Raw genomic sequence first — 27,341 nt, 5'->3', positions numbered from 1 at the left:
CCCAGGGTCAGGTGGTACCCAAGGGGGGCTCTCCTTCCCATAAGAGAAGTGGGGCTTAATGGTGGAAGGGATTCATATGGGTGACTGGGAAGAGAGAAGAGAGGGTGGCTGGGATCAGGATGTAAACTGAATAAAAAAATACATTTTTGGAAGAAAAAAAAGTTAAGCCTCATCTTAGTTTAATTGTAATCATTGATATGTACTGAGATTAAATTAAAATCCATGTCATAAACTGCTTGGACCTTTCAAATCTGCAGGAAACATCTTAAGGAAGAAGAAAAGAGGCTGAAGGAGGATGGTGAGGAGTCTGAGCCCTGCAATGCCTCAGTGTCCACTCACATGGCACTTGTCCTTGGCGGGTGACATCTTTCGCTCTTCCAGACTGTTGGACCAATCAGAACCCACGTGTTCTGTTTATGACCCTGTAAAAAGTACAGTTGCTGCTGGACCAATATGGAGTTGCTAGGCCGCTCAGCAAACTCACTGTTGACTTTTGAGGACCCTGGTGGATGAGCACACTGAGGAGGTACACAGCAGCCTCAAGTTGAGTCAGCCAGGCCCAGAGGGCTCTGAGGGCTCTCTCAAACTCTCAGAGCCCACCCTGAGTTTGAACGCTCTACACAGTGTAAGATGATTAGGGGCTTACCAGGAAATGTAGATGCTGAGGTGGCTGGCTCTGTTGGAGAGAACTAAATCAGAATGGGATGCATCAGGACAGTCAGGTGTCCTGAGCCCTCCACAGAGTCTAAGTCCAGCCTCACAAACCTTCATTCTGTCCAGAAGTTTCCCAACCCTAGGTCTTGTCTGACCTGCAATGCAGACAGTTGTATTACACAGTGTTCCTTAGAGACAGGATAAACTTTCCAGGTAGGCATCTTCTGTGTCACACTAAGACTGAGTCTGTGGTACAACAGGTGCTGAGGGGAACTGGCACTCCATTAAATTAATTATTAATTAATTAACGAATCCATCTCACCCCCTACAATCTTCATTGTCACCACCAGAAAGCACTGCTGTAAATATCTTCTTACAAATAAAAGCTGACTTTCCTCATGGAGATAGATAGATAGATAGACAGATAGATAGATAGACAGACAGACAGGCAGATGGGTAGACAGATAGAGCCAGCAGTTACCTGATCTTCATTGGATGACCAGGCAGACAGGAGATAAAAACTCTTTGTTTTCATCTCTACAAAGAAGTGACTTGCCTTTATCAGTTTCCTTCTGTCCTATTCTTGTGAACAAAGCACCTTTGAAATGGCTACTTTAATTACTTCTTCTACATTTCTGTTTTCTTTGGCTGTTCACTTAAGATAGCCCCTTTGGAATCTGCTCATCTCCATACAGGCCCATCTGTGGAATGTATACCTTCTCAGGAGCTATAGAGTTCTTTCAAGAAGCTCCCACCATCCCCTTTGGGGAAGTTGCCAATGTTCTCTACTCATGAGAGCACTGCATGAAGCAAACACACAACTGGCTCACCACTCCAGCTTGGGTGCCTGCCTCGGTACCCCTCCCCCAGAGTCCTTTCCAGTTGCACCTACCCCAGAGTCTTTACCACAGGGTTCCTACAACATTACTCCTGCCCCATTTCACCAGCCCAGGATCTCTGCCACACTGTACGTGCCCCAGGGTCCCTGCCCCTTTGTACCAACCCTGCTGCACAATCCTGAGAGTACCTACTAACTGTGCTGAGGTGGCTTTTTAAAAATCTAACTTAAACACCATGCCAGTCAGAATTCACAGTCTTTGGTGACACCAAGTAGATATTTGAAGGGTTTCATCTTCTTACCTCTCTCAATCCCTTCTCCCAGTTGGCCATGTGGAAGCAAAAGACATTTACCTGGCAGCAGAAAATGGACTCTCCACTTAGGCTCCCAGCACCCTAGAATTCTAATGAGATGGGCTTTTCTGAACCGGTTATATGATGCAGGGGTTGCAGATAGGCTTTGACATTGAAGAAGCCTGGGCTGGTGCATCTGCTAACATGTGTTTCCAATACCTTAGCATAACTCTAGATGGCCAACACAATGAGAGGAAGAATGAGATCTTGTAGCCCCATGTACTTCCTACCTAGAGGAAGTAAACAGTCAAGGTAGAACATGACTCTGAGGACTACTTTCTGAACTCACAGGTCTACGATGAGTGGGCTTTGAATAGATTTCAGAACTCAGAATAGGTCTGCATAAGCAAGTGCAGGTAATCCTCAGGAACAACCAGTTCCTGAGGAGGTTCTGAGAGATGTTGGATCCACTCTTGGAGAAGACAGCCTTGTGTTCATGGGCTAACACAGCAGGTGCCTGCTGATGCTATTCATACTATTGAAATAGAGGGGCAACCATTCCTTTAGTGACATGATGTCCTAGCACTCTGGAAACAGAATCTCTCAGATGAAGCAGACAGCCTGGAGGCTCCTGGCCCCATAGTCTCAATAGATTGCCCTCATGTGTGATGCTTCTACAGTCTGGAGGCTGGGAAAGGGAATATGGATACTGTCTTAGTTAGGGTTTTGCTGCTGAGAAGAGACACACCATGAACAATGCAGCTCACCTAAGGACAACATTAATTGAGGCTGCCTTAAAGTCTCATAAGTTCAGTCCATGATCACCAAGGTGGCAGCATAGAAGCATCCAGGCAGTCATGGTGCTGGAGGAGCTGGGAGTTCTACATCTTCATCTGAGGGCTTGTGTGAGGCTCCCTAAGCCATCCCTGGGCAGGCCCGTGCCAGATTCCCATAGGACCCTTTGTTTCTGTCCCCTATACTGTCTAAGAAGCAATTACCTGTCCTTGTGAACCCTGTTTATAAACCACCCTTTGCCTCAGCTCCGGGTTCCTTCTTACCTGGGAGCAGAAGGGCCCCGGTGCACCAGCCGCTATAAATTCATCAACAATCCTCATGTGATTGCAACTAGTCCCATCCATGAGTATCTCTGGGGGAGTGTGTTCCATGGTTTTAGATCTTTAAAATCCAACAAGAAATTATGAGAGAGGTATATTCTTGTCATCCTCACAGGTGGTAATAAGCTGCTTTATTATATTCCATGAGCAATGTTGGAGTCCAGGAATCACTCCACAAACCACTCAGACAGCCATTTCAGTCAAGCAAGGGTAGTTTATTGAACATATATCCTGGGACTGATTGATCAAGGATGCAGGTCAGACTTGGGAGTTGAGAAGGCAACCCTGACTGTTTCCCAGGGGTGGCTTATAAAAAGCAAAAATCACATAGCAACCATGAAAGCTCCACACAGGTGCAGGAAGTCTTGCTAGGCAGTGGGGTGGTTGGTTCAGGTCCAGGCTTATTGCTGCTAACTGTACAAAGCAATTCTACCTGACCTTAATTATGATTGGCCCTAAAGGAGGGCAAGGGTCAGGAGAATTTCCAAGACTACCAGAGCATAGACCTTAATGGGATATGTGGTTAATGGTTAGCTGGGCATGGGAAAGGTCCTCTCTAATAATCTAAGGAGGCTACAGGTATTTAAAAAATGGCTACAGAAATGTCAGAAAGACAGCAGCCACCTAGGTCTTCATATGAACTTTTTTAAAAAAAACTTAAGCTGTAGCATCATCTTGGACCCATCAGTTGGAATGCAAAAGTGACATGCTGAGTGTAGACATTAGGACTTTAAAGCAGGAGGCACAGCAAACATTCAAACCAGAGACCTGAGGACATCAACATATCCTACAGGTTTGATTTCTGAAAGCCTAATGTCAGTCTCCACAGCCCACCTAGCCAGAGCCTCGGAGTCCCTCCCAGCCCTGGCAGGACAGGTCCAGCTATGACCTCATGAGGAGCAACTGTGACATGGTCCAGCCAGCAGATGTTAAGCTGTGGTCACACCTGGATTTCTTTGAGTGCGTTGAGAGGAGTGGTGGTGTGGTGCCCTCTGCGATTTTGTTGTATCTAGTGAGCTGTTTGTGGATTTTACTTTTGATTGGTTTGTGTGAGCTTGTGTGTGTCTAGATCTGTGTGTGTTTGGGGGAAGATTGCTTGTGTGTGTGTGTATGTATGTGTAGTATGTGTGTTGTGTTTTCAGTTTACTTGTGTGTGAGTACCTGATTGTGTGTGTGCATTGTGTTTTAACTTTACTTGCGTGAGTACCTGTTTGTGTGTGTGTGTGTGTGTGTGTGTGTGTAGATATACCTGTGGGTGACTGTGGGTGAATCTGTGTGTGAGTGCAAGCACGAGTGTGTGTGTGTTTGAGTCTTGTAAGTACACCTGTGTGAGGGAAAGATTTAAGGCCTTCAGTCAGCTTGGCCATTGTTTCTAAGGTAAGGCATCTACCTTAAGTTTTTTAAAGAATTTTTAAAATTTATTCATGTTACATCCCAATCACAGCCCCTCACTCCCTCCTCTCCTCCTAGGCCCACCTCATATGCTCTTCCTCCTATAACTCCCTCTCTTTCTCAGAGAATTGGAGGCCAACCCCTTGTGTACCACCCTGTTCTGGGACATCTAGTTCTAGCAGAACTAAGCTTGTCCTCTCCCATGGAGATCAGAAGAGGCAGCCCAGCTAGGGGAAAGGGATCCAAAGGCAGGCAACAGAGGAAGAGACAGCCTCAGCTTCAATTGTTAGGGGACCCACATGAAGACAAACTGCACATCTGCTACAAATGTGTAAGGGGCCTAGGTCCAGCCCCTGCATGCTCTTTGGTTGGTGGTTCAATCTCTGTGAGCCTCCATGGGCTCTGTGGTGTTTTTGACCCCTCTGGCTTGCTCACTCTTCCCCAAGACTTCCCCAAGCTCTGCCTAATGTTTGACTCTGGGTTTCTGTATCTGTTTCCATCAGCTGCTGATTGAAGCCTTGCAGAAGAAAGTTTCATTAGGTCCTGTCTGCAAGTCCTAGAATATCATTAATAGTGCTCTCTCTGTCATGGGGTGGGTCTCAAGGTGGGCCTGTCATTGGCTGGCCAATTCCCTCAATCTCTGCTCCATCTTTATCTCTGAACATCTTATAGGTGGGACACATTTCAGGTTGAAGGTTTTGTGGGTTGGTTAGTGTCCCCCTCCCACTACTGTAAATTCTGCCTGGCTACAGGAGATGGCCACTTCAGTCTCTCCAACCCCAGCTGCTAAGAGTATCAGATACCATAGGTGAACATTAATATATATAATTTCTTAGCCACTTACATCATTTACATGTCTTCTGAGAAAACTCTTTTCAGATCCCTATCCTAATATTCCCAATTATTCATTGGGTTGTTTTCTTGCTGATTTTTTTTTATTTCTTTGCATATTCTAGAACTTTTGATAAGTTTGTTACATTTATTTTAATCTCTAAGTTTTTAGACTTTTTGCAGGTTCGCTTGTTTGGAGTTAAATTTTTTTTAGTTTAATTTTACATTATTTGGGTTTTCTAATCGTTAATTTTAAAAATCTCTTTGACTGTTTATATATTTTGTTGTGCATTTTTTCTTCTTACACAATTAGTAATATTCCTTCTCAGTGTTGCTGAGCTGTGCTCCTCCCTCCTAGTGACTTGCAGTTAGATTTTTTAATTTGGATTTTCTTGGCTCTGTGCATGGTTTTGCTTTTCTGGGTTTCTGCTGTTGTTGTTATTTTGGTTGGGTTTTAGTTTTCTGTTTTGCTTATTTTTCATTATCTTAGTTTCTAATCTTAGCTTTCTTTCTTCCATTTCTTCATTTCTATCTTTCTTTTTTTTTCCCTCTTAGGTAGCATTAATACTTTGTTACCTCAAATGAGCTCTGAGAGCGAACAAGAGTCAGAAAAGCTCAAATCTGAGCCCAGCCCCTCTGGCACGGAGAGTTTCCACTCTCAATATGTAGTTTTAAATACCATCGGCCAGGGGGGCTACGCCAAAGTCAAGCTGGCGAGGCACCGCCTCACAGGCAAGCTCGTGGCTGTCAAAATAATCCGCAAGAGGCAGCAATGGTGCCATCCGGTCACCTCTGAGGTCGAAATATTGAAGATGACCAACCATCCCAATATCATCTCTCTCTTTCAAGTCATTGAGACTAAGAAGAGAATATACCTCATCATGGAATTGGCAGCGGGTAAACCGCTGTACCAACACATCCAAGAAGCTGGTTACCTGCAGGAGGATGAGGCACGGAAAATATTCAAACAAATATTAAGTGCTATGAGCTACTGCCATGACCAGGGGATCATTCATCGAGATTTAAAAGCAGATAATATTATGATAGACAATAATGGAAAAATAAAAATTATTGATTTTGGGCTTGGCACTCAAGTGAAGCCTGGGCAACTGCTGAGATTTCACTGCGGGACCTATGTATTTAGTTCTCCCGAGGTAGTCCTCGGGAGACTGTATGATGGCACTAAGATCGATGTGTGGACCCTAGGGGTTCTTCTGTACTGCATGACAACGGGAAGGGTCCCCTTTGATGGTGCTAACACACCACAATTGCGAAGGAAAATTTTGTTAGGAAAGTATTCTATCCCTCATCACCTGTCACTAGAGCTCGAGGACATGATTAGTTACCTACTGACAATGAACCCAAAACACCGACCGACAATCAGTGAAGCAATGATGCATCCTTGGCTTACAGAGGACTCAGAGGATCTCCCGGATTTTTATGAGAAACATATCCCCCTCAGGCCAGACCCAGCCATTGTAAAAGCCATGGAACATCTTGGATTTCAAGCAGAAGACATTGAAGACTCACTATGCCATAAAAAATACAATCAGGCCATGGCGTCATATTGTTTTTTCAAAGAGCAGGCTGGTCAGGAGTGTGACAGCCCTACCCCAGCTCAACCCATGAATCCATCAATTACACCATACACTTCCCGGGATGATCCTGCGACTTTACATCCGGAACTAAAGAGAAGAAGTGAGCCCATCTTGTTTTCTTCTTCCTCCAACAGCCAAATGGCTACTCATGGCCAGAAGCCTAAGCAGAAAGAAGACCGAAGGGTCAGTTGGCCTGGTGTTCCTCCCTGCAGGTCACTCCAGACTACACCAACAATGGGCCAAGCCCACATACCTTTTAGGAGTGTCCCCTTCAGGTACTCAATGCACAGCACCAGTGCCTCAGCAGAGCACAAGCCTGTCCCCAGCAGGGGCCAGCGCACAGGACTCAAGGGGTGGGCCAGAAAGATAGGAAATGCTCTAAGGAGTCTCTGTTGTTGTATACCAGCAAGAAAGAAACGTCGCCTGGGGGAGAAGAGAGTCTCCCCACAGACATAAACACCAGGAGGGCATCCAGAGAACAAGCATCCGGCCTGGCCCAGGTACATTTCTGTATTTGAATGTATATATTTTCCTCGAGTCTTTGTCAAATGGCAGATTATAATCATGAGTATATTGTACCAGGCATGGGGAAGCTATGTCTAGACACCATGAGATGATGGTTAAATGGAATCTACCAACAGATCTAGCATCCCAGAAGGTCACTCCCATGTGTATCCTGTGCATGGGAAATTTAATAAAGGTTGAACTAGCAGACAGCAGGAGGGTACTGACCATGCTAGGAGGAGGAAGTAGGAGAAGGAAGAGGAAGATGCTGAGGGATGAGAGGGGCTGTGGACTGGGAACTAGGAGGTTGGAGGAAGAGGTTTAGACAGGAGGAGGCAGCTTGGGGAGCAGTGTGGAACAGGGTGACCACAGCTGGAGAGATGTCCTGTGCAGCTTAGGTTCCCAGTGTCCCTCTCACATGTGTTGTTGCCTTTTAGAAGATCACTAGAGGATGCCGGATGCTACAATTCTACAGTCACAAAGTTGGAGAGGACCCATGTGCAGACACCAACCTACAGGAGGGAGCCTTGTGGAAAGCCATCATGTTCCAGGTCCACCACACTTTTCTCAGATCCCAGGGTCCAGCCAGGAGGAAGGGAGCAAATGATGAAATTCCAGGTGGCAGGAGGAATGAAATCCTACCTCAAAGGCATCACTATTCAGGGCAGTGGCTGAAATCCTTTCCAATACTGGTAGAGACAGGAGCCCCTCTGCCTACCTGGGGTCACATCAGACCCTTCCTCTCCATTCATGTTCCAGCCTTACTCTTAGTAGAAGACAGAAGGCTTCTTGACATGTTTGTTATGATGCAGAGAATAAAATAGATGTTTGTGAAAGATGACCTCAGAGATTTTTCTGTATCTTTTTGACATAGGAAAATTGGTCCTGTGGTGTTCCAAAGCCCCAGGAAGAATAATTTCATGCCCCAAACCACCAAATAATTCAAAGTGACTTTGAAGGGACCAAGTTCTAAAATACCTGAAGGGGAAAGTGTAGAAGCTGAGGGTGGACTTTGGGTCCTTCTGGACCCAGAAGCATTATCAGAAGGACCAGAAAGAACATTAGGTACCATCAGCTTGACCCGCTTCCACTGAGGCAAGCATGGTAACTATGTGAAGTCCTGCAGATGTGGCATGGGCTGGATCCCAGGGTTGTGAGGAGCCACATGTCCATCGTAACCCCCAGGGCAGTAATTGTATTCTATAAGGCAGTCACTCTTCCTGTTGTGACATTTTCCTCTTTAGATCCACGGGGCAATGGCATTCCCCTTGTCCTATCTCAGGCAAGTGTCCTTCAGTGAACAAGTCAGATCTGGGGCAGAAGGAGGATGTGTGTTGGAAAAGAGAAGAAGAGATGTTCTCTGTGAGAGGACAAGTTCTCCTGTCACAGACTAGATGTGCTCTATCACAGGGACATCACCTAACAATGCCAACCCCAACCCCTACCATACCTGACAGATTACCAGTGCCTGGAGAAGCCTAATCTCACAAGCACTGAAGCCGTTCATGTGTATACCCGTCACTCTGATGTAAATGTCTCAGATTGCTGAGCTACACTTACAACATCATCCCAGTTGTCCTAGTAGAAAGCTTTTGGCTTCTTAATGTCACCAATCTCTTCAGGAAACACCCCTCTCTAAACTGCACTCTTTGCCTCATTTAGATTCAGCCTCAGGAACTCTCAGGGAACAGATGTGTGGTCACAAGTGTTTGTGCATGCATGCATACGTGCCTGTGTTTATGCCTGTCTGTGCATGTATGCATGTATACGTGTGTATGTGTGTGTGTGCGTGCGTGTATGTGTGTATGCACATGTGTGTTTGCATGTTTTTGTGTGTGTGCATGTATGCGAATGTGTTATGTGTGTGCCTGTGTCCATGTATGCACATGTGTGTTTATGTGTACACATGTATGTGCATATCTGCATACATGTATTCATGTGTGTGCATGCGTGTGTGTTTGCGTGTGTGTTTGCGTGTGTGTGTGTGTGTGTGTGTATGTGTGTGTGTGTACATTATTTGCCAGGATATATCACACTAGGCATGCCCTCCAGTCTGCCTCCTATCAGACTCCTCAGTCCTGTCACTCTGGTCAAGTATCTGTCACAATGTCAGTTATCTCCATGAGAACATTGCCCGTTTCCCCAGCAGCCTGTATCCCCAAACTTTTCCAAACACGTCCCACAAATGCATTGCAAAGGTGTCTGAACCATGTGTCACCAGGGACATTCCAGCATTAGGGCCATGGCTCCACATTAGACTTCCATTGCAGTGACAAAATACTCAAGCTAACCATGTGATAAAGACAAGTTTCCTGCTGGCTCACTGCTTCTGAGTTCATAGCTCCTGGGCGGCTGTTTCTGTGTGTTAGGCTGGGGTGAAGCAGAGCGTCACAGCAGGAAGTACCTGATGAAACAAATTGTGTGCCTCACAGTAGCCAGACCAGGAAAAGAAAAAATTGTTTTTTTTATAAATGTGTCCTCTCTGGCCACTAAGCCCCATGTTCATAAATGAACTGAACCATTTCTGAGGTGAGAGCTCTCAACATCCAATCCTCTTCCAAAGGCCCACCTCTGTTAACTGCTGTGTAGAGCATAGGACATTCTCAAAACAGGAATTTCTGTAGGATTCGTAAAAACCCCTCATCCCAATTTGTAACTCTTATCCCAAAACTTCTAGGCCTGTGGTGTGAGAGTCATGAGTTTGAGACCAATATGGGTTGCACAGTATGATGATCTCACATTAAAAGAAAGAGAACATAATTCAAATTTATAATAATTGGCATGAAAAGTACTTGTGCCAGCATGGCTGAATCCCCTCAGCTGCCATGGGAACTAGCCCATCAACATGGCTACCATCACCCACAGGGAAAATGAGAGGGGTGTGCTTAGGGCAGTGGGCAATGCCTGCTGCAGATGCTCCCACTCAGACAATATTCTGAGCACCTGCTGCACCCCACACACTGAAACACCAGTCTGTCCTTAAGGACACATGTTTATAGGTGGGCAGAGACACAAAGAGGTGGGCAAACAGCAGATGATACTGAAAGGTTACACAGCAGGCAGGATGCAGACCAAACCAGGGACTGAACAAGATGTGTGTGGATCCCACCACAAAGACCAGAGCAATCGTCTACCCACACACCCAGGAAGGTCAGAGCAGGCTGCAACTGACCAACCACACCTTGGGACTTTGATTTCAGGCTTAAGTGGGGTCATAGAGGGCAAGTTCAGAGCAGGGTCAGGTGGGATGTGGGGTTGGGACTGTGTGTGGAACTGGCAGAGGCTTGGCTTAGATGGCCACCAGAGATCTGCCACCACCACCAAGTAGGACCTTTATGCCAACCAGGGTCCAACACCAGGGATAGGAACAGTATGATAGCCACCTGATTAGTCCCCTTAAGGGAGAAAGCAAGAGGATCCTGCCCCACTTAGGTTTTGGGACCCTGGAGGGGTCCTTTTCGCTGTAATTTAAAACCTAGCCCTCAGTGCCACCCAACTGAGGTTTGTATCTCTCAGATGAGAGGACCTTTGAAACTGCTCCGTCATCATTTTGTATCCTCTTATGCTCCAGTCTCTGTCAGTGGCCCTGGCTGTGTGGGTGAACAGCCCTTTTGGTCTTGTTACTATCTGGTCAAGGTGTTGTGTCCATCCTTCAGTAAAGTCTTGAGACCCTTAAAGGTAAGACTGAAAACACTTGTCACCTCCTGGCATCTCACCAACACTCAGCATAGGAATCAGGGCTTGAAGGTGATGCTCTGAGGGTTGGTGAGCTGTGGCCAGAGCCTCCAAGACCAGCCTCCCTACACCTGTCCCACCTGTGGGTCTCATCATCCTCCCACAGAACTAGCAGGGGGCTAGATGTCACCTTCCTGGATTATACAGAGTCTACTGTCACTGTTTAGGGTAATCATGTCCTGACAGTATCCTTGGTAACCATGTCGATCAATGAAGAGCAGCTAAAGGTTTCCTTCCTGCAACTGTGAACCCAGGGAAGAAAGTCACCGACATGGACATATTAGCCATCCACCTCTCCTGAAGTAGGGATGGGCAGCATAAGGAAAAGGTGTGCATGGGCTTTTCATGCTCAATCACACACAGGCTCACCCATCCTCCCACACTCACACCTGGTACGCACGTACACACACACACACACACACACACATACACACGCACACACCTTGATTCATACATGATCAGTGATTTTCAAGTCAGCTAAGAACAAGTGAACCTAGAGTGTTTGTGTGAGTTTCCTCAGTGATGAGCTTTTCTGACTGCACAGCTGAGGCTCTGAGGGGCTGAGGGAGAGAGCAGGGCAGCTTTCACTACCATGCCCCCGGATGGGCCCAGGAGAGAAAGACCTTGATGCAGCAGCCTCCATGGTGTAGGCACCCAGATCAGAACTGGAATTGCTGTGGGAAGGACTTCCCTGAGCCCTAGAAGCAACAACCTGGCAGAGGGAGGCGTCCCTTCACTGAGGCAGGGTTTGAAGGAGCCTGACATTTCAGTCTACCTCAGGAGTGACTGCCAAGGGTTGATCCAGACACAGGTGAGCCCAGGTTGGAGGTAGTGAATTGGTGTGGGTTCTGGCTGTGAAGCAGACTTTGCTTTGAGGAAGAAAATGCCCTCGGTTGCCTCTTGAGTTGCCCTATAGATCAGTCAGCTGTGTTTCTGCAAAGCCAGGTGATGATCTGAAATCTTTGCATTTCGTTATGGATTACATGATCAGGCTACAGATTGTAGAGGCTTCCGCTGAAATTTTCAGTGCTAAGTCCTGATTGCAGAAGCAAAGTCAGAGCAAGGAGGTTTGAAGCTCAAACCAGAGGCATAGTTAGCATGAAGGATCCTGAGAAACAAAGCAAGTCTCACTACCCATGGCAGGGTACAACATGTCCTGTCTGGGCCCCTACATGGGCAGAAAGGCAATGAACTGGGCAGCCTTGGGGCTAAGGAACCATGGCCCTCCTGGTTCCCAGCATAGACCCTGGGGAGTGTGGGTCTTATGGAAAACTTAAGATCAGCCTGCTTGCAGAGTCACGACTATTAAGAGCTGAGGTAGAGCCTGCAGCGGCAGAGCTGGCTGTTCTTCTCCCCATAGACCAACTCCCCAGACTAGCAGTGGATGAACACCCACAGCCTACCTTCAGGTGGGGGTACATTTGACAGGAGCTGGGGGTGGAGGTCCAGGTGCCTCCTCCTAGAACATTTGCTGAGGGATTGGTGGGGCTTGTCTTAAATGGCAAGTGTGAATCTGTAAACTGATTAGTTTTGGGTGAATACCACCATGAGAGCCATTCCCTCCAGAAGCCCCCCTCTGGTGCTCTGAGGAGTGAGGTGGGCCCCACCCTCCTGGCCACACAGAGGCAGGTAGGCTCAGAGCAAAGCAGCCACCTGCTTCCTGCAGCTTTTCTGTCCTGAGGTGAGTCAAAAGCTCCTCTCTTGTGTCTGTTGGGATTGGCTGAGATTTGCATTCCTCCAAGTTCACCCAAAACTAATCAGTGATGACAAAACCCACAGTGACCATGATGGCCATGATGACATGACAGTTCTCAAGTAACAGCTCAGCAGCCAGCAGTTGCCTTGGGACTCTGTGGTCTCTGTCTAGTTCCTTCTTTGTCTCAAACTTTTCATAACTGGGGCCACATTTCACAGCAGATAAATGAGACTTAATGCGGTGTCTAGAAATCCACTACTCTTGAAAAATCGGTTCCACTCTCTGTTTACCTTGAGCATAGATCCATCTGCCCGGGGTGGTTCTCTGTTGTCCTCCTTGGCGTAAACTCATCCTTCCCTGTACATCTGGAAAAGAGAAATGTTTTTCTAAACTCGAGCATGGTGAGAGGATCAAGGGAAGTTTCTTTCAACTTCGTCAGTCTTTGGAAATAACTGTGGCAAAGGTGGCCCATTGGGGAATCTCTAAGGTGGTTTTGTTGGTTTGGTTAATGTTAAGCAAAGACATAAGGTCACTAGTTCAATGTTGCTCTAGGAATCAGTGATGAGTACCAAGTAACCCCAAACTCCATGGCCTAAAACCTTCATAGTCTATAGGTAGGAATTGGGAGTGGCCTAGCAAAGTGGCTCTGGATGTCTGTCAGAGATGTGACCATTATCTGGAGGAGGACTGACAGGGCTGGGAGGTGCACTGGTGATTGATGCTCATGGGTGGAAGCTGCTCCTGGTCATTGGCATGGCCTTACTCTCTTCGTGCTCCCTGCTCAGTGCCAAGCATCTACATGGATGCTGGCCACTTTCTTGAAGCATCAGTCTAAGGGATGAAGGGGAGTCAGGTATCCTTGCTGCCTAAATCCAGCTCATCTACTCTGATCCCATTGTACTGCTCACCTGCACCAGCCCTGGTCCTGAAGAGAGGAGGCCAGTGAGGAGGAAGGAGAAGGCTGTGTGTTAAACACCGGTCTGCCAGGAACTAGAGACATGCTTGTGTCTGCAGATAGTAATATGTAGAAAAAATATGTCCTTCCTAGTGAGCCAAGGTGTTTTGTCTCAGTGGTAAGTCATTATATTTGTTCAATTTTTGTCTTTATAACAAAATATTTAAGTCTGGATAATGTGTGAACAAAAGGTTTATTTATCTCACTGTTTCAGAAATTTAAGAGCATAACATCATTGTGGGCTGGTTCCTATGGGCCTCTGATGTCCCCATAATGGCAGAAGCACATACCAGAGCAGTCACTTACCAGGAAGACAGAGAGGTGGTGGTGATTGGCAGGATTTTTTGGTTTATTTGTTTGTTTGGTTTTTTGGTTTTTTTTTTAATAACAGGTCTTGGATAGAGATAGCTCAGGCCTATAAGAACCTGTTCCTTCTGTAGGTAGTGTCCCCATGACCCTTCCACATGGCCTTAGTCACAAAGTTCTCACCACATCAAGGCCACCACCGTGGAGACTCCTGTGAGCCCCAAATCATGGCGGTCAGTCTGACAGAGGACTAAGGACAGCCAACACCAACCCAGGTGAATACATGTGACTGAGCAATAAACAAGTGATATTTCAGAGCATCTCTGAACAGCACAGGTCACAAATGACAGGGCAAACAGACACAACTGACCTTGGATTGGAACTGCATCTCCGGCACCCTGTCAACATCTGTGTACCTTTCTAAAAAGGCTAAAGAGAAACACAAGCTCAAATCCAGCTGTTTGGATATTGACTGAAGTTCTACATAACCTAGTTCAAAATCATGGCTCCTGTCTGACACCTGGGTATTTTGTGTGCTCATATAACTTTCTGAATAGACACAGCCTCTCCCTGAAGAAATTTTCTGTCTAGCAATAGGAAGGGTGAAATCACTCAGTGGCTGGGAGGAAGAAGGAGGGGGTGTGATCACAACTGAAGCTGGGGTACACAGGATTTACCGAGGGGGTTCCCACAAGGCAGTCTTAGACTATAGCAGTTGAGAGAGCTGCTGACTGCAGAGTCGAGGTCATTGAGTGTCACCTCGTCACCCTTCAAACTGCCAGTATCTGCCCCAAGGTCAGCAACTGGTCAGGAAGCTCCAGCAGTATGTTAAAAGACACTCTGTTCATTTTACAGGTGAAAACAGTTGCTAACTGTTAAAACACAATGTCTAGTGTTTAACACTTCACATCAAAATGGACAGAAACACAGGGAACAATGCTGGAGAGATTCCTAACTCAGGAGTTATGGTCACTGGCTGCTTTTGCAGAGCACCTGTCTGGGTTTGGTTCCCAGCACCGATGGGGCGGCTCACAAGCTTCTGTAACTTGAGTTCCAGGGAACCCAATGCTCTGTACTGGGCTGTGAGGGCACCAGGTACACATGTGGTACACATACATGCATGTAGGCAAATGTGCATAAAATAGAAAAAACTCAAAACACATACAGAGTGGAGGCTCCCACTGTAACCCTAGCATCTGGGAGACTGAACCTGGAGAATCCCTGAGTTTGAGACAAACCTGAGTTAGCCTGTGAGATGCTGTTTCAAAAGGAAAAACCTAAAACAAAATGAACAATGAGGTAAACAAAAGCAAAGATATTTACACACAATGTTTGGTGGTCTGTTTTAAACCCTAAAAAGGCCTTTTGGGACAGGGTTTCCTTCCTTCCTATTCTCCTCCCTCTTTTTTTCCTTTCCTTCCTTCCTCTCTCTTTCCTTCCTTCCCCCTCTACCATCCCTCTCCTCCACTTCTCTCTCTCCCATCCTCCTCCCCCCTCCTCTTTCCCATCCCTCTCCCTCCCTCCCTTCACAGCTGTGGACTCAGAGCTCTTCAGAAACAATGCCCCTGGCTCTGAAGTTGGTTTTAAGTCGACCTCAACCCCACTGCTGCCTTCTATGTTCCTACTTCTTCTTCACTCCAGTGACCTTCAAGTCCAAATCAAAATAAGGTTGTGTTGCTCTAAATGAATGGAGAAAGAACATCTCCTGCAAACATGGACACTGTGTCCACTCTACTAACTGTCTAATGTTTGGAAAATAATCCACTCTCATCTAAGCAATCTGCCTCTAAAGATAAACCAACTTATTTTGATGCCATACACAAGCCACCGAAAGTGGACAGTGAAACTCACATAAACCAGTTCCCAAATGTTTGAGGACGGGGACAATCGGATCTGACAAGCCTGCATTGAGAATGTTCTCACTAGGTTGTTTGGTACCACCCTGCATCATTCACACCTGTCATCTGCATCCTGGCTTTCTCAGGAATGTTCTTGCCCTGGAGTTCATGCAGAACACCGAGGCTTTACCTTGGGAGCAGCAGTGAAGCTCATCCCAGCTCGGAAGGAGGTAGGCCCAGAATACATCAGCAATTTACAGCCTACATGCAGAAATCTCAATTAACCTCCTAATCTGCAGGCCAGAATGAGGGCTTGTGGGTAAAACACATTGCCAGTTTCCTGTGAACCCTCCCCAAGTGTGGGATAGACTCTAGTGGCTGTGATCAGCTAGAGTACCAGGAGAAACAAAGGTTGTGGAATTTGCTTCTTAAAGACCAGTAATGGATGAAAGGGAGTCAGCCTGTATCAGGCAGGGTCTGAGCTGGCCTTTGTGGCCAGCTGCAAAGTCACGTTTGTCCTCCTAATCATTGTTCCCTAATTCACAGGAGGATAGAGCAATGCAGCCTATGCTACCCAGAAGATAAGGAACAGTGTGTTCATTATCACAATAATGTTCAGGTTCATGTAAAGTAAGCACCTGACAACAAGGAATTAGACCACCTGCCCATCGTTAGGGCAACAAGAGGACTCTGGTCCCCCAGCCTCTGATTTCAGCTCTATGGGTGCTGTGAATCCTTGAAACAACTTTCAGTCAGCCCCATGACACTGTAACAATGAGCTGAAATCAAAGTCTTCAGGGTCTTCCTGAAGGGAGTCAACACACAGTTGGGCACAGTGGGCACAGTGGGCACTCCATGGATCTCCACAGTGGAGGAGGCCACAGGACAGTCAGAGGCAGGGGACGTCTTGCTGCCATCTACTGCTGTGAGGGTTAATCTGGACTGAACTGTCAACTTGACAGGATTTAGAATCATCCAGGAGACATACCACAGGTCATGTCTGTGAGGTGGTATCTGGAGACTGAGGAAGATGGTCTACCCTGAGGTCATGGGTCTATCCTGATGTCATTGGCACCATCCCATGAGCTAGTGTCTTGGGATTATCAAAAGGAGAACAACAGTGGAGTAGCAGCGTTCCTGTGTGTATGATTTCTGAGTGTGACACATGACCAGCCACCTTGGCCACCACAAGAACTCTTGCCACCATTTTTTTCTTGTCATGCTGGACTAGACCCATGGTTCTCAACCTGTGGGTCATGACCCCTTTGGGGTAGACTGACCTTTTCACAGGGGTCACGTATCAGATATTTACATTATGATTCATAACAATAGCAGAATTACAGTTATGAGGTAGCAGTGAAAATAATCTTATGGTTGCGGGGTCACCACAACATAAGGAATTGAATTAAAGGGTTGCAGCGTTAGGAAGGTTGAGAACTGGTAGATTAGACACTCAACCTGTGAGTCCAAATAATCCTTCTTCCTTTAATCTGTTCTGATCAAACATTTTGTCACAACAACAAGCAAAGTGACCTATAAGCTCCTAGGCAAGAGTTCTGTATGACCCCAGAAAAACTTTTCCCTCCCTCCCCTCCCTTCCATTTCCCTCCCTCCCTTCCTCCCATCTTCTCCCTTCCCCCTCTCCTCCCCTTCCCTCTCTCCCCTTCCCTTTCCTCCATTTCCCTCTCCTCCTTTCCCCTTCCTCCCCTCCTTTTCCTCCTTTTCCCTCACCTTCCTTCCCTCCCATCTTCTCCCTTATCCCCTCCATTCCCTCTCTCCCCTGCCTTCCCTTCCCTCCCTCTCTTTCCTCCTTCCCATCTTTTCCCTTCCCCTCTCCTCCCCTCTCCTTCCCTCTCTCCCTTTCCCTCTCCTCCTCTTCCCTCACCTTCCCTCCCATTTTTCTCCTCCCCTCTCTCCCTTTTCCTGAATTCTCAGCAGCAGAGCTGTAAGGTGCTATAAGGAATGTGAAACTGAAAAGAGCTTAGCACCTGCTCTATGTCCAGAGGCAAGCACCTGCCGCCTCCAGTCACACAGGAGGAAGGGCCACAGCTGAAGACATGCCACTCTGAGAGCATGTCTCTCTGGTCTCACTGGCCTCCAGTCAACAGCCTCATGCTGGCCTGATGGTGCAAATCCTTTCACAGAGTGTCTCACCTCAAGCCAGCATACCCACACTTTAAATAGCTGCCATTCTATCATTTGTGCCTAAATAAAACTAAAAGCAACTAATTTAAATAAATAAAGTCAGGCATGGTGTCACATGCTTTTATTCGGAACACTCGGGAAGCAGAGGCAGGCCTCTGTAAGATTTGAGGCCAGCCTGGTCTATAGAGTGAGTTCTAAGACAGCCAGAAATACATAGATCCTATCTTGAATAAATTAAACAAACAAGCAAGCAACCTATCTCCTGTATTTACTACCAGTTCTCTAAAAAATATTGAAGAAATCTAACTTTTGTACATACTTCTTCTAAATATTAATAATTTAAAACATGTCCTTTGTTTCTTCTAGCCCCCCTGAACCTCCCAGATGAGATCCCCGCCCTGGATGGACCCTCATGCCTGCACTGGTTATTTGCTGCTTCCTGCCCTGCACTTCCCCAGGATAGCTGAAGGATCTGGCATCTCCACACTCTGCTGGGGTAAAACTAGGCAGCCCCCAAAAGCTGTCACCCAGACACTGCAGGAGACAGGCTCCTGTGGCTGTGGCACTGCAGTTACCCTGCTTTCTGAGAATATGTGGTATGTGGCTGGCTGTGGCTGGTCTTTTCAAGCAGAGTGTGACTGGCTAGAAGGCACAGAGGGAGTCCAGTTTCTGTGGAGGATCCTCCCATAGCACCCATCTGAAGGGCTCAGGCAGTCCAGACTCAACAACGGGACAGAAGAAAGCCATCGCAGCAGGGGCAGCAAGATAAACTTGATGAAGCTTTGAGTTCATTGCATCATGGCAAGACATGAACAATTTCCTGTCATGGAAGAATGTGGGCAGTTTAACAGAACCTGCTTCCTCATGTCCTTCCTCACCAAATTCTCAGACAGTCATTAAACACAGGAGATGTGGTAGATTCTTCAGGGATCCAGACAAGCTGTTGGAAATGCTGTCAGGGTGTGAGCCGGACTGAGGTACTGTGTGTGTAGTGGGTGGCATGTCTCTACATGCAGCTGGGGACAGGTTTTTAAACAGCAATGTGCACATCTGGTGCAGGAATGTGGCTTCATGCTGGATTTAAATACCAAGCTGTGTTACCTGCCTCATGAGACCTGAAATTGGTTTTATTTCAAGGTTACCATGGCAGTACACCATAAACAGACTAATTCCTATTTTGAGAATATTAGTAACTGTTAAATTTGTTGAATCATCTATTTCCCTATGATTATTATTTTCAAATATCATCTTTTCAACATTTTGACAGTATGTGATTGAGTATGACACCACTTGACTCTGTTATTGGTGATGGTGGGGGGTGTTTAAGGTGCTACACAGGGAAACACTCCCCTGTAGCTTAAGATTTCCAGGGACAGTTACCATACCTCATTCCATGACTGGATCTCCCAGCGAGTCTGAATACATAATGTAGGAATCATATCTGTCCATAAGCCACCAGAACTCATGCCACTAAATTTCAAGAAACACTTTGTAGATGCTGGGACGACTGTGTATTGCAAAGGGCAGAGACTGGAGTGGGTGATTCCAGAAACACATCCTGGTCTTAGTGTTGGGCCCCAAGGCAATCTCTTCAAGGATGCTAAGCCTTCAGGAGCTTTCTGTCAATTCCCCCGGTGGCTGTGGCCAAGAATGAGAACTAGTGAGAAAGATAGGGAATCAAGAATGAATTTTAGGAAACCATTTTGATAAAAAGCACTACTTCTAAAGAACCCTGTAGAATGGAGCCAGCCATCCTGCCCTTCTGCCTGTCTTGCCATGGGCAGTGTTATAAACTTCTGTCCTTTAGTGACCCACGAATTCAATCACAATCTTCACATGAAGGGGACCTCCTTTTCCTATCTGGATGTCTACATCCATGGCCTATCTTAATGTCTCTAGAACTTCTATCCTCAGTCCTCAGCCTGGCATTCCTTGTTGAGGTTTGGTCTATTGCCGTAGGTTGTAATGCTAAATTCTATACTGAAGTGTTTATAAAAAGATACAGAGATAAAGAGAGTATGTTCTGTGGGTGTGTGGAGAGGGATGGGGAAGAGGATGTCTCAGTGGGCCTATGTAGAGGCATCTCTTCCTGTGAGGGACCAGTCACACACTGGTATAGTATAGAAAAGAGTTTATTGAAGACATGGGGAAGGGAGCCAGGAGGATAGTAGAGGCAGAGAGAGATAGAGAGAGAGAGAGAGAGAAAGAGAGAGAGAGAGAGAGAGAGAGAGAGAGAGAGAGAGAGAGAGGAGGGGAGAGAGAGGGAGAGGGAGAGAGAGAAGCAGAGAAGCAGAGGAGTAGAGAAGTAGAGGCCGGCCATGACCATGTGGAGAGAGAGGAAGGATGGGGAGGGGACAGAGAGGCAAGAGGGTAAGAGATTAAGAGGGTAAGAGATTAAGAGGGTAAGAGAGTAAGAGATTAAGAGTAAGAGAGTAAGGAGGGAGGGGACAAGCAGCCCCTTTTATAGTGGACCAGACCTACCTGGTGGTTGCCAGGTAACTGTGGGGAGGAGCATACCTGGCTGCCAGGTAACTGTGGAGGTGGAGTTTAGACAGAATACTAACATTACCCCATTTTGGTTTAATTAAAAAAGAAAAATTAGAAAGAGGTGATGGTGAAGCAGAAATAGGGTTGACGTGTTATCTGGCTACTTCCTGCTGACATGGGGGGGGGGGGGCGATGAGTCTCTAGAGGAAACCTAGAAGAATGAGTATGGGGGATGTTTGTCTGGTCTTAGGAGAGTTGGCTGTTTCCTGCTGTCCAGGGTCTATGGAGCCATCTGAGGATAGGTCAGAAGGAACAGGTCCAGTAGAAGCAGCTGTGTATGTGACAGGAGATGGAGCATCTGGAGGTTGTTTCTCTGGAGCTGTTCTGGATGTGCCTGGACTTGACAAGATGTAGGGAATAAGATTAAGTACATTTGGGGGAAAGAAAATTGTTTCTAAGATGTACATTTGAAACCCAGAGGGATCCCACCCTTTGGAATAGGTAGTAAGTGGGAACTTTAGGCTGATGTACTTATCTGGATGGTGTCTATTTGGTCCATGAGAGGTAGATCTGAGTGGGTTTCCTGTAGCTTATAAGTTTACAAAAGAGATAACAGCATGAGTTAATAACAGGAGCAGTCTTTAAGATGAACCTTTGTCAGATCGTATAGTGCAATATTTTATTAGAGGTAGGCAAGTTTATAGGTTCTTAGATAATATTAGGATGGTGGCATAGCAAGAAGAGGAACTATGAAGCATTTAATTGATGGCAACTGAGTTTAGGTAATGAGGTAACAGATTACATCTATGAAAGCTTAGCTGTCAATGTAGTCAGAAGTCTGAAAGAGTAACAATAATCTACCAGTTATATATTATTTTAAAAAATGACAGAGTCCACTAGCCAACAGTTCCCATGGTCTCCATAGTCTCTTGGGCGAAGTCAGTTTGGCTTCCAAGTGCAGAAGACGCAGGGCTTTTTCTCTGTGGAATGGATACATGTGGCATGAGAAATGACTTACCTTGGTTTAGCCAAGTCATTTGACTCAGAACATCCAGTTTAGTCCACTGCGTTTGTTAGTGACTGTATCATAGCATACAATCCAGGCTGTATCTTCTAGGTGTCCAAGTCTTCTGAAACCATCTTGGGTCAACTGTTAGAGGCTTTGGGAATTCTGTCGGCTATAAACTTAAATATATTATTAGCGGACTTCTGCCAAGATTGAGAGCCATAAGATTAATTGTAACTGAATAGAATTTAATAGCAGTAGTAAAAATCTATTAAGACAGGATAGGAAAGAGTCTTAAGTAACTTTGGCAGGGTCTGTAGGTAGAGAAAAGCACATTTTAGTATTAGTAAGGAAACATTTGGGTAGGGCCAGAATAAGAAAGCCGGCAACAGTGGCCTACGATCAAATGGCTGGCAGGTTGGGGCTCTGGGCCCGCAGCTGAGGGCATAGGTGCTGCAGGTCAGGTCTGCTGTGGCTGCAGGGCGGGAACTCCTATTAGCAGCCTGAAGTCACTGCCCAGTGCCTCTGGTGGCTAGAGTCTGCAGTGGGCAAGGAAAAGCATGTCACAGCAACGCTCATGTTAGCTGTTCTTGTGGGAGAAGGCACTGCTAACACTCACTTCATAGGTCCCTGGCAGAGAGGGAGAAAGAGAGAGAGCCTTCCTCAATTGTTCAGGTAGCCAAGCCCTTTGTGCTGGTGGTTGAGCATGTGGGGAAACAAATCTCAGAGAGGGTCCCTGGCAGAATGTAAGGAGTAGACCCAGAACAGAGGTAAGGACCAGGGGGAAGGGAGCAAGCAGGGTCCTGGACCAGCTGCTTTTCAGGCAAACTGGCTGAACTAAATGGTCACAGTTGGTGGTAAATGACCGAGGAGGGGAAGAGGCCTACATTAGCAGGCAGCTGACTGACCCCTGGGGGAGACAAGCTAGGGACTAGAGCTTGGAGCCAGTGCTCCTGAGAGAGAGAACAGTCTGTCCAGTCCCGGCCTGGGGTACTCAGCTGCGAAAAAGAAACTGTCTCAAGAGGAGAGGGGAAGTGTCTCACCCAAGAGGAGTTCTAGAAAAAGGGTCAGGGAAGGGTTAGCTCTGAGCTCAAGAAATCTTTCTTGGGACCATGTGGATGGTTACTCTGATCAGTGGTGAATGGCTAAAAAAACCTGGGGTGGGGAACAAGCAGAGCACATGGAGGGATTAGAGCAAAAGTAGCTGAATGCTTGGATGTAGGGAACCTCTTTCCATTTACCAGACTGCCTTATGTATGTATGAAGACCCTTTAAAATGACTGGGCCTAGCATGCCATTAGGTGGCCACTTTAAACCATTATCTAGAGGTACCAAATCCAGACTTTATTGGAGAGATGTATCAATTTGGAAGGCCTCAAATCAGGCATTAATTTTAGAGATCTGAGGATTTTAAGGAGACAACCCAGTGGGGTGTCTGGGGGTGTGGCCGAAGACAATGTAGTGCCTATTGGGTGAGGGGGTGGGGGGCTTACCGAGCTATTCCTATTGGCATCCCCATAGAAAGGCAGTAAGAAATCAGGCAACTGCACAGATAATCAGGTCATCACGAGATTACCTAGGGGCCTGGCGAACTCCTGGAGATCTCCAAAAGCAGTTTAACCTGGTACCAGGATTTCCGGCAGCTGCAAGAGCTCGAGGCGGGTAGGGAGACCCTAAACTGCTTTTGGAGGGGGAAGTCACCCAGAGGCCAATGTCCTAAGTAGTAGTTCAGCTAGGAGGCCAGTCATTTGGACTGGGGCAGACAAATGCCAACATCTCTCAGCCCAGGGAAGGCTGGCCAGGTCTTATCTGGGCATCTAGGGTCCCTCCCACCTATTGGAATCTCCTTACCAATCAATATGCCGGTGTGTGTTTGCAGGCTTATGCAGTCTGGTACCAGACTCCTTGGCATCTACAAGTACATCATCCTAGACTTGATTCAGCTGAGGTTTAATCTAGGAGTGAAGGATGAGTAGTACTAAGACTACATAGTACTTAGTACTTAGTACTTAGTACTTAGTACATAGACTAAGGGATCATAGACTAGGAACAGTGGCTCAAGCATTTCGAGAGGGGAGGCACCTCTCACCCAGTCAGTCATCATTTCCTGTTCCCCACTGTCAGTACATATACCTTCATAGCTTTCTTCAGAGATTCAATAATTTCCCATCTCACACATGACTTTGGGGATTTTTATCAGTCTCTGTAGGACCTGGACCAGTAAGCCTTCCTCAGTGACAGGGTTCCAAGCAGAAGGACCAAGGAATTAGATGATAAGAAGTTGGAAAAGTTTGGGATTGGGAGTCTTGTGTAACCTATGTCCTATGCCAAACAGGCTTATTAAAAATCACAGCTTCTTATGTACTATTTCCTGGGGAGAAAAGGGACAGTATCAGTGGAGAACTATCATACAGTGGGGTGAAATCAGCAAGAGGCTAACCAAGTAACGCTGTACAAAGTACAACATTGTACAAGATATCTCAAGGGTGCCATGGGCTGACCACACTGGCCTTGGAGCTTAACTCCAGTGTCTTCAGGGGCAAAAGCCAAGTTCCCAAGAACCAAGACTTTAAACTCCCTCAAGGCCTCCAGCTCCAGAATGGCCATGTCAGGTCTGGCTCTGGACAAGTACACAGAACTAGGTTCTGTTTGTCATTTCTGCAGAGTTCCTGTGAAAGTTTTGCATTGGTCAGGCTTTCAATACCTACAATACCCTACACACTGCCCAGAGGGCCCCATCATGCCACATTCTCAACATCCCTCAGGCAGTGAGTCTGCTCAGAAATAACTAAAACACAACTGGGGACTGAGAACAGACTGAGTCCCAGGACTGTGAAGGGTGATCTCTTTCTGTTCTAGTCTGCAGTGTCACTGAGCATTACAAAGGACACCTTTCAAAAGAGCTGGCCAAAGAGAATTTACCTTCTCTTTCAGTGATAAAACTGTCTGAGGCAAGGCAGGGAGGTGTTGCAGAACCAAAATGTAGGGCTAGAAGGATCAGAGAATCTGGGTTTGGGGGTTGGGTTTTAGCTCAAGACTGCAGGTCCCTGAGCACTTTGGTTGGGGTGAAGGGTGACTTAATAGTCACTAACAGCTCAGTGCCCTTGCTTCCTCTTGGTATCAATAATATTCCTGAAATGCAGATAGCAAGGCCTAGATGGTGTTCACAGCTCCCCTGACCTGAAACTGTCCTTTGATACTACAAACCAGGAAGCAGGGACTTGAACTTGAGATCACTGACTCAGACTAGGGAGGACTCCAGGGTCCCTGATCTCAACTGCAAAGTCAGAAGCTGAGCCACAATGACCAGTGGTGGCAGGTCTCACTGTTTCTTTGCTTTTCTGCTCTCAAGCCTGGCAGTGAACTCCAAAGATGAGGATCTTCCTACCAGGCTTAGTGTCTGCATACATGAGGCTCCTCTACAGGAGACTCAAATCCCCAGAACAGAGTCCTCAAAAGGAAAGCACTACACACTGCACTGACCACAGCACTCTAAAAAGTGAAGGCCCTTTCATGGCTTGAGCTTGTTACTGCTCAATAGTTCAGTTCCAGCTGCACTGGGTGCTCAGGAATAATACAGCAGCCTGGGTCCTGTGACCTGACTGTGGTTCAGAGTCTATTTCATCTGTGTCAGCAGCACAGCTCATCTGTTCACAGTGTACATAGAGCATCTGGTCCTCACACAGGCCTGTGCCACCTTTGGACCTTAGTGTCTAAAGCGAGCCCTGCACACTGCATAGACTTACTTTTCTATACAACCTGCCAACCTCTGTGTGTGAAGACAGGGGTGGGGTAAGGAGAGAGAGAGAGAGAGAGAGAGAGAGAGAGAGAGAGAGAGAGAGAGAGAGAGAGAGAGAGAATGCACTAGCCACCGAGGAAGCATTTGCTGTGTTCTTTATGAGCCTCACAGCTTTGTCTCTGTTCCTTGATTATTGTCTTTTGCCGTCAGTTTGGTTTTTAGTAAAGAAATGTTTGATTTTCTCTTCCTCTCTGTTATTCTGTTTTGTTTTTTTATTTTCCTTTGTTACCATAAAGATCACACTGATGCTAAAATACCACCTCTCCTATGTGAAAGGTGTTGCTGCTGCTCTCAAAGCCCTGACCAACTGCTCCAGCCGTTTAGGGTCATGTGACATAGCATCTCTCAAATCTCAGAGGAAGCAAAGTTCACCTTGCCTTTTGTGATTGTCCATGGATCACCTGTTCTTTATTCTTTCTTGAGACTCTGAAATCCCTTGACTCAGTCTTCATCTATGAGAGTGTGTTAGTTTCTTCCTCATGTTTGAAGAAGGGTTTCACTAGAGAATCACACATCATAAAGTGGGCTTGTTTTGTTGTTTTTAATATAACACTGTGTACACTCGACGATTCTGTGTGTCTGTGAGTGTGAGTGAGTGTGAGAGTGAGAGTGAGTTTGTGTATTTTTAATACTGTATAAATGTGTGTGAGAGTGTATGTGTGTGTGTATGTAATAGTGTGTGAGTGTATTGTGAGAGAGAGAGAGGGAAAGAGAGAGAGGGGGAAAGAGAGAGATAGAGAAAGAGAGAGAGAGAGAGAGAGAGAGAGAGAGAGAGAGAGAGAGAGAGAGAGAGAGAGAGAGAAAGGAGGACAGGGGAGAAGGAGAAGGAGAGAAAGAGACAGAATGAAACAAGCTTGCATGTATATGGTCACAGATATGTCCCACCATGTGTGGAGGTTAGAGGACATTTTTGTCAGACCTTACCTTCTTCTACACTGCTTGAACCAGGTGTGTGGTTTGATACTACATATGTCAGGCTGCCTGGCCCACAAGGTCCCAGGCATTTTTCTATCTCAACTGCTTTTCCTTCTTCCTAGGAATTCTGATATTACAGGTGTGTACCCAGCTTTCCTGTGGGTTCAAACTCAGGTCCTCATACTTTGCGGGGCAGATGTTCTGGCCCCTCCCATGTTTTTTAAAAAAGATTTTAATGTATTAATTATATGTAAGTACACTGTAGCTGTCTTCAGACACACATATGAGGGCATCAGACCTCATTGAAGATGATTGTGAGCCACCATTTTGTTGCTGGGATTTGAACTCATGACCTCCAGAAGAGCAGTAAGTGCTCTTAACCTCTGAGCCATCTCACCAGCTCACCTCCCATGTTTTTGACAAGAATAAAGAACCTTGGAAATTATGAGAAAGGTATCTTCCTGTCCTCCTCACATGTGGAAATAAGCTGCTTTATTATATTTCATGAGCAGTGTTGTGGTCCAGGAATCACCCCACAAACCACTCAGACAGCTATCTCAGTCAAGCAAGGGTAGTTTATTGAACATATATCCTGGGACTGATTGATCAAGGATGCAGGTCAGACTTGGGAGTTGAGAAGGCAACCCTGACTGTTTCCCAGGGGTGGCTTATAAAAAGCAAAAATCACATAGCAACCATGAAAGCTCACACATAGGTGCAGGAAGTCTTGCTGGGCAGTGGGGTGGTTGGTTCAGGACCAAGCTTATTGCTGCTAACTGTACAAAGCAATTCTACCTGACCTTAATTAGGATTGGCCCTAAAGGAGGGCAAGTGTCAGGAGAATTTCCAAGACTACCAGAGCATAGACCTTAATGGGATGTGTGGTTAATGGTTAGCCGGGCATGAGAAGGGTCCTCTGTTATTAATGTAAGACAGCAGGCTACAGGTATAAAACAACATGGCTACAGTAATGTCAGAAAGACAGCAGCCACCTAGGTCTTCCTATGAACTTTTTTTTAAAAAACTTAAGCTGTAGCATCATCTTGGACCCATCAGTTGGAATGCAAAAGTGACATGCTGAGTGTAGACATGAGGACTTTAAAGCAGGAGGCACAGCAAACATTCAAACCAGAGAACTGAGGACATCAGCACATCCTACAGGTTTGATTTCTGAAAGCCTAATGTCAGTCTCCACAGCCCACCTAAGCCAGAGCCTTGAAGTCCCTCCCAGCCC

The 27,341-nt window shown here is 46.4% G+C and overlaps 1 protein-coding gene across 1 annotated transcript; it reads left to right on the top strand.

The window, feature by feature from the left end:
- The first annotated feature begins 3,858 nt into the window (after positions 1 to 3,858).
- On the top strand, positions 3,859 to 8,065 carry LOC143439940 (sperm motility kinase 2B-like). The gene is made up of 3 exons (XM_076926517.1): positions 3,859 to 4,277; positions 5,679 to 7,221; positions 7,663 to 8,065. The coding sequence occupies exon 2, from the start codon at positions 5,705 to 5,707 to the stop codon at positions 7,175 to 7,177; it is 1,473 nt and encodes a 490-aa protein (XP_076782632.1). The 5' UTR covers positions 3,859 to 4,277; positions 5,679 to 5,704; the 3' UTR covers positions 7,178 to 7,221; positions 7,663 to 8,065.
- The last annotated feature ends 19,276 nt before the right edge of the window (positions 8,066 to 27,341 follow it).

This window comes from Arvicanthis niloticus, chromosome 28 (assembly GCF_011762505.2).
Source record: "Arvicanthis niloticus isolate mArvNil1 chromosome 28, mArvNil1.pat.X, whole genome shotgun sequence".
NCBI lineage: Eukaryota > Metazoa > Chordata > Mammalia > Rodentia > Muridae > Arvicanthis > Arvicanthis niloticus.
Note: the sequence above shows the minus strand (reverse complement) of the source record. Positions and strands in the feature narration are given on the sequence as shown.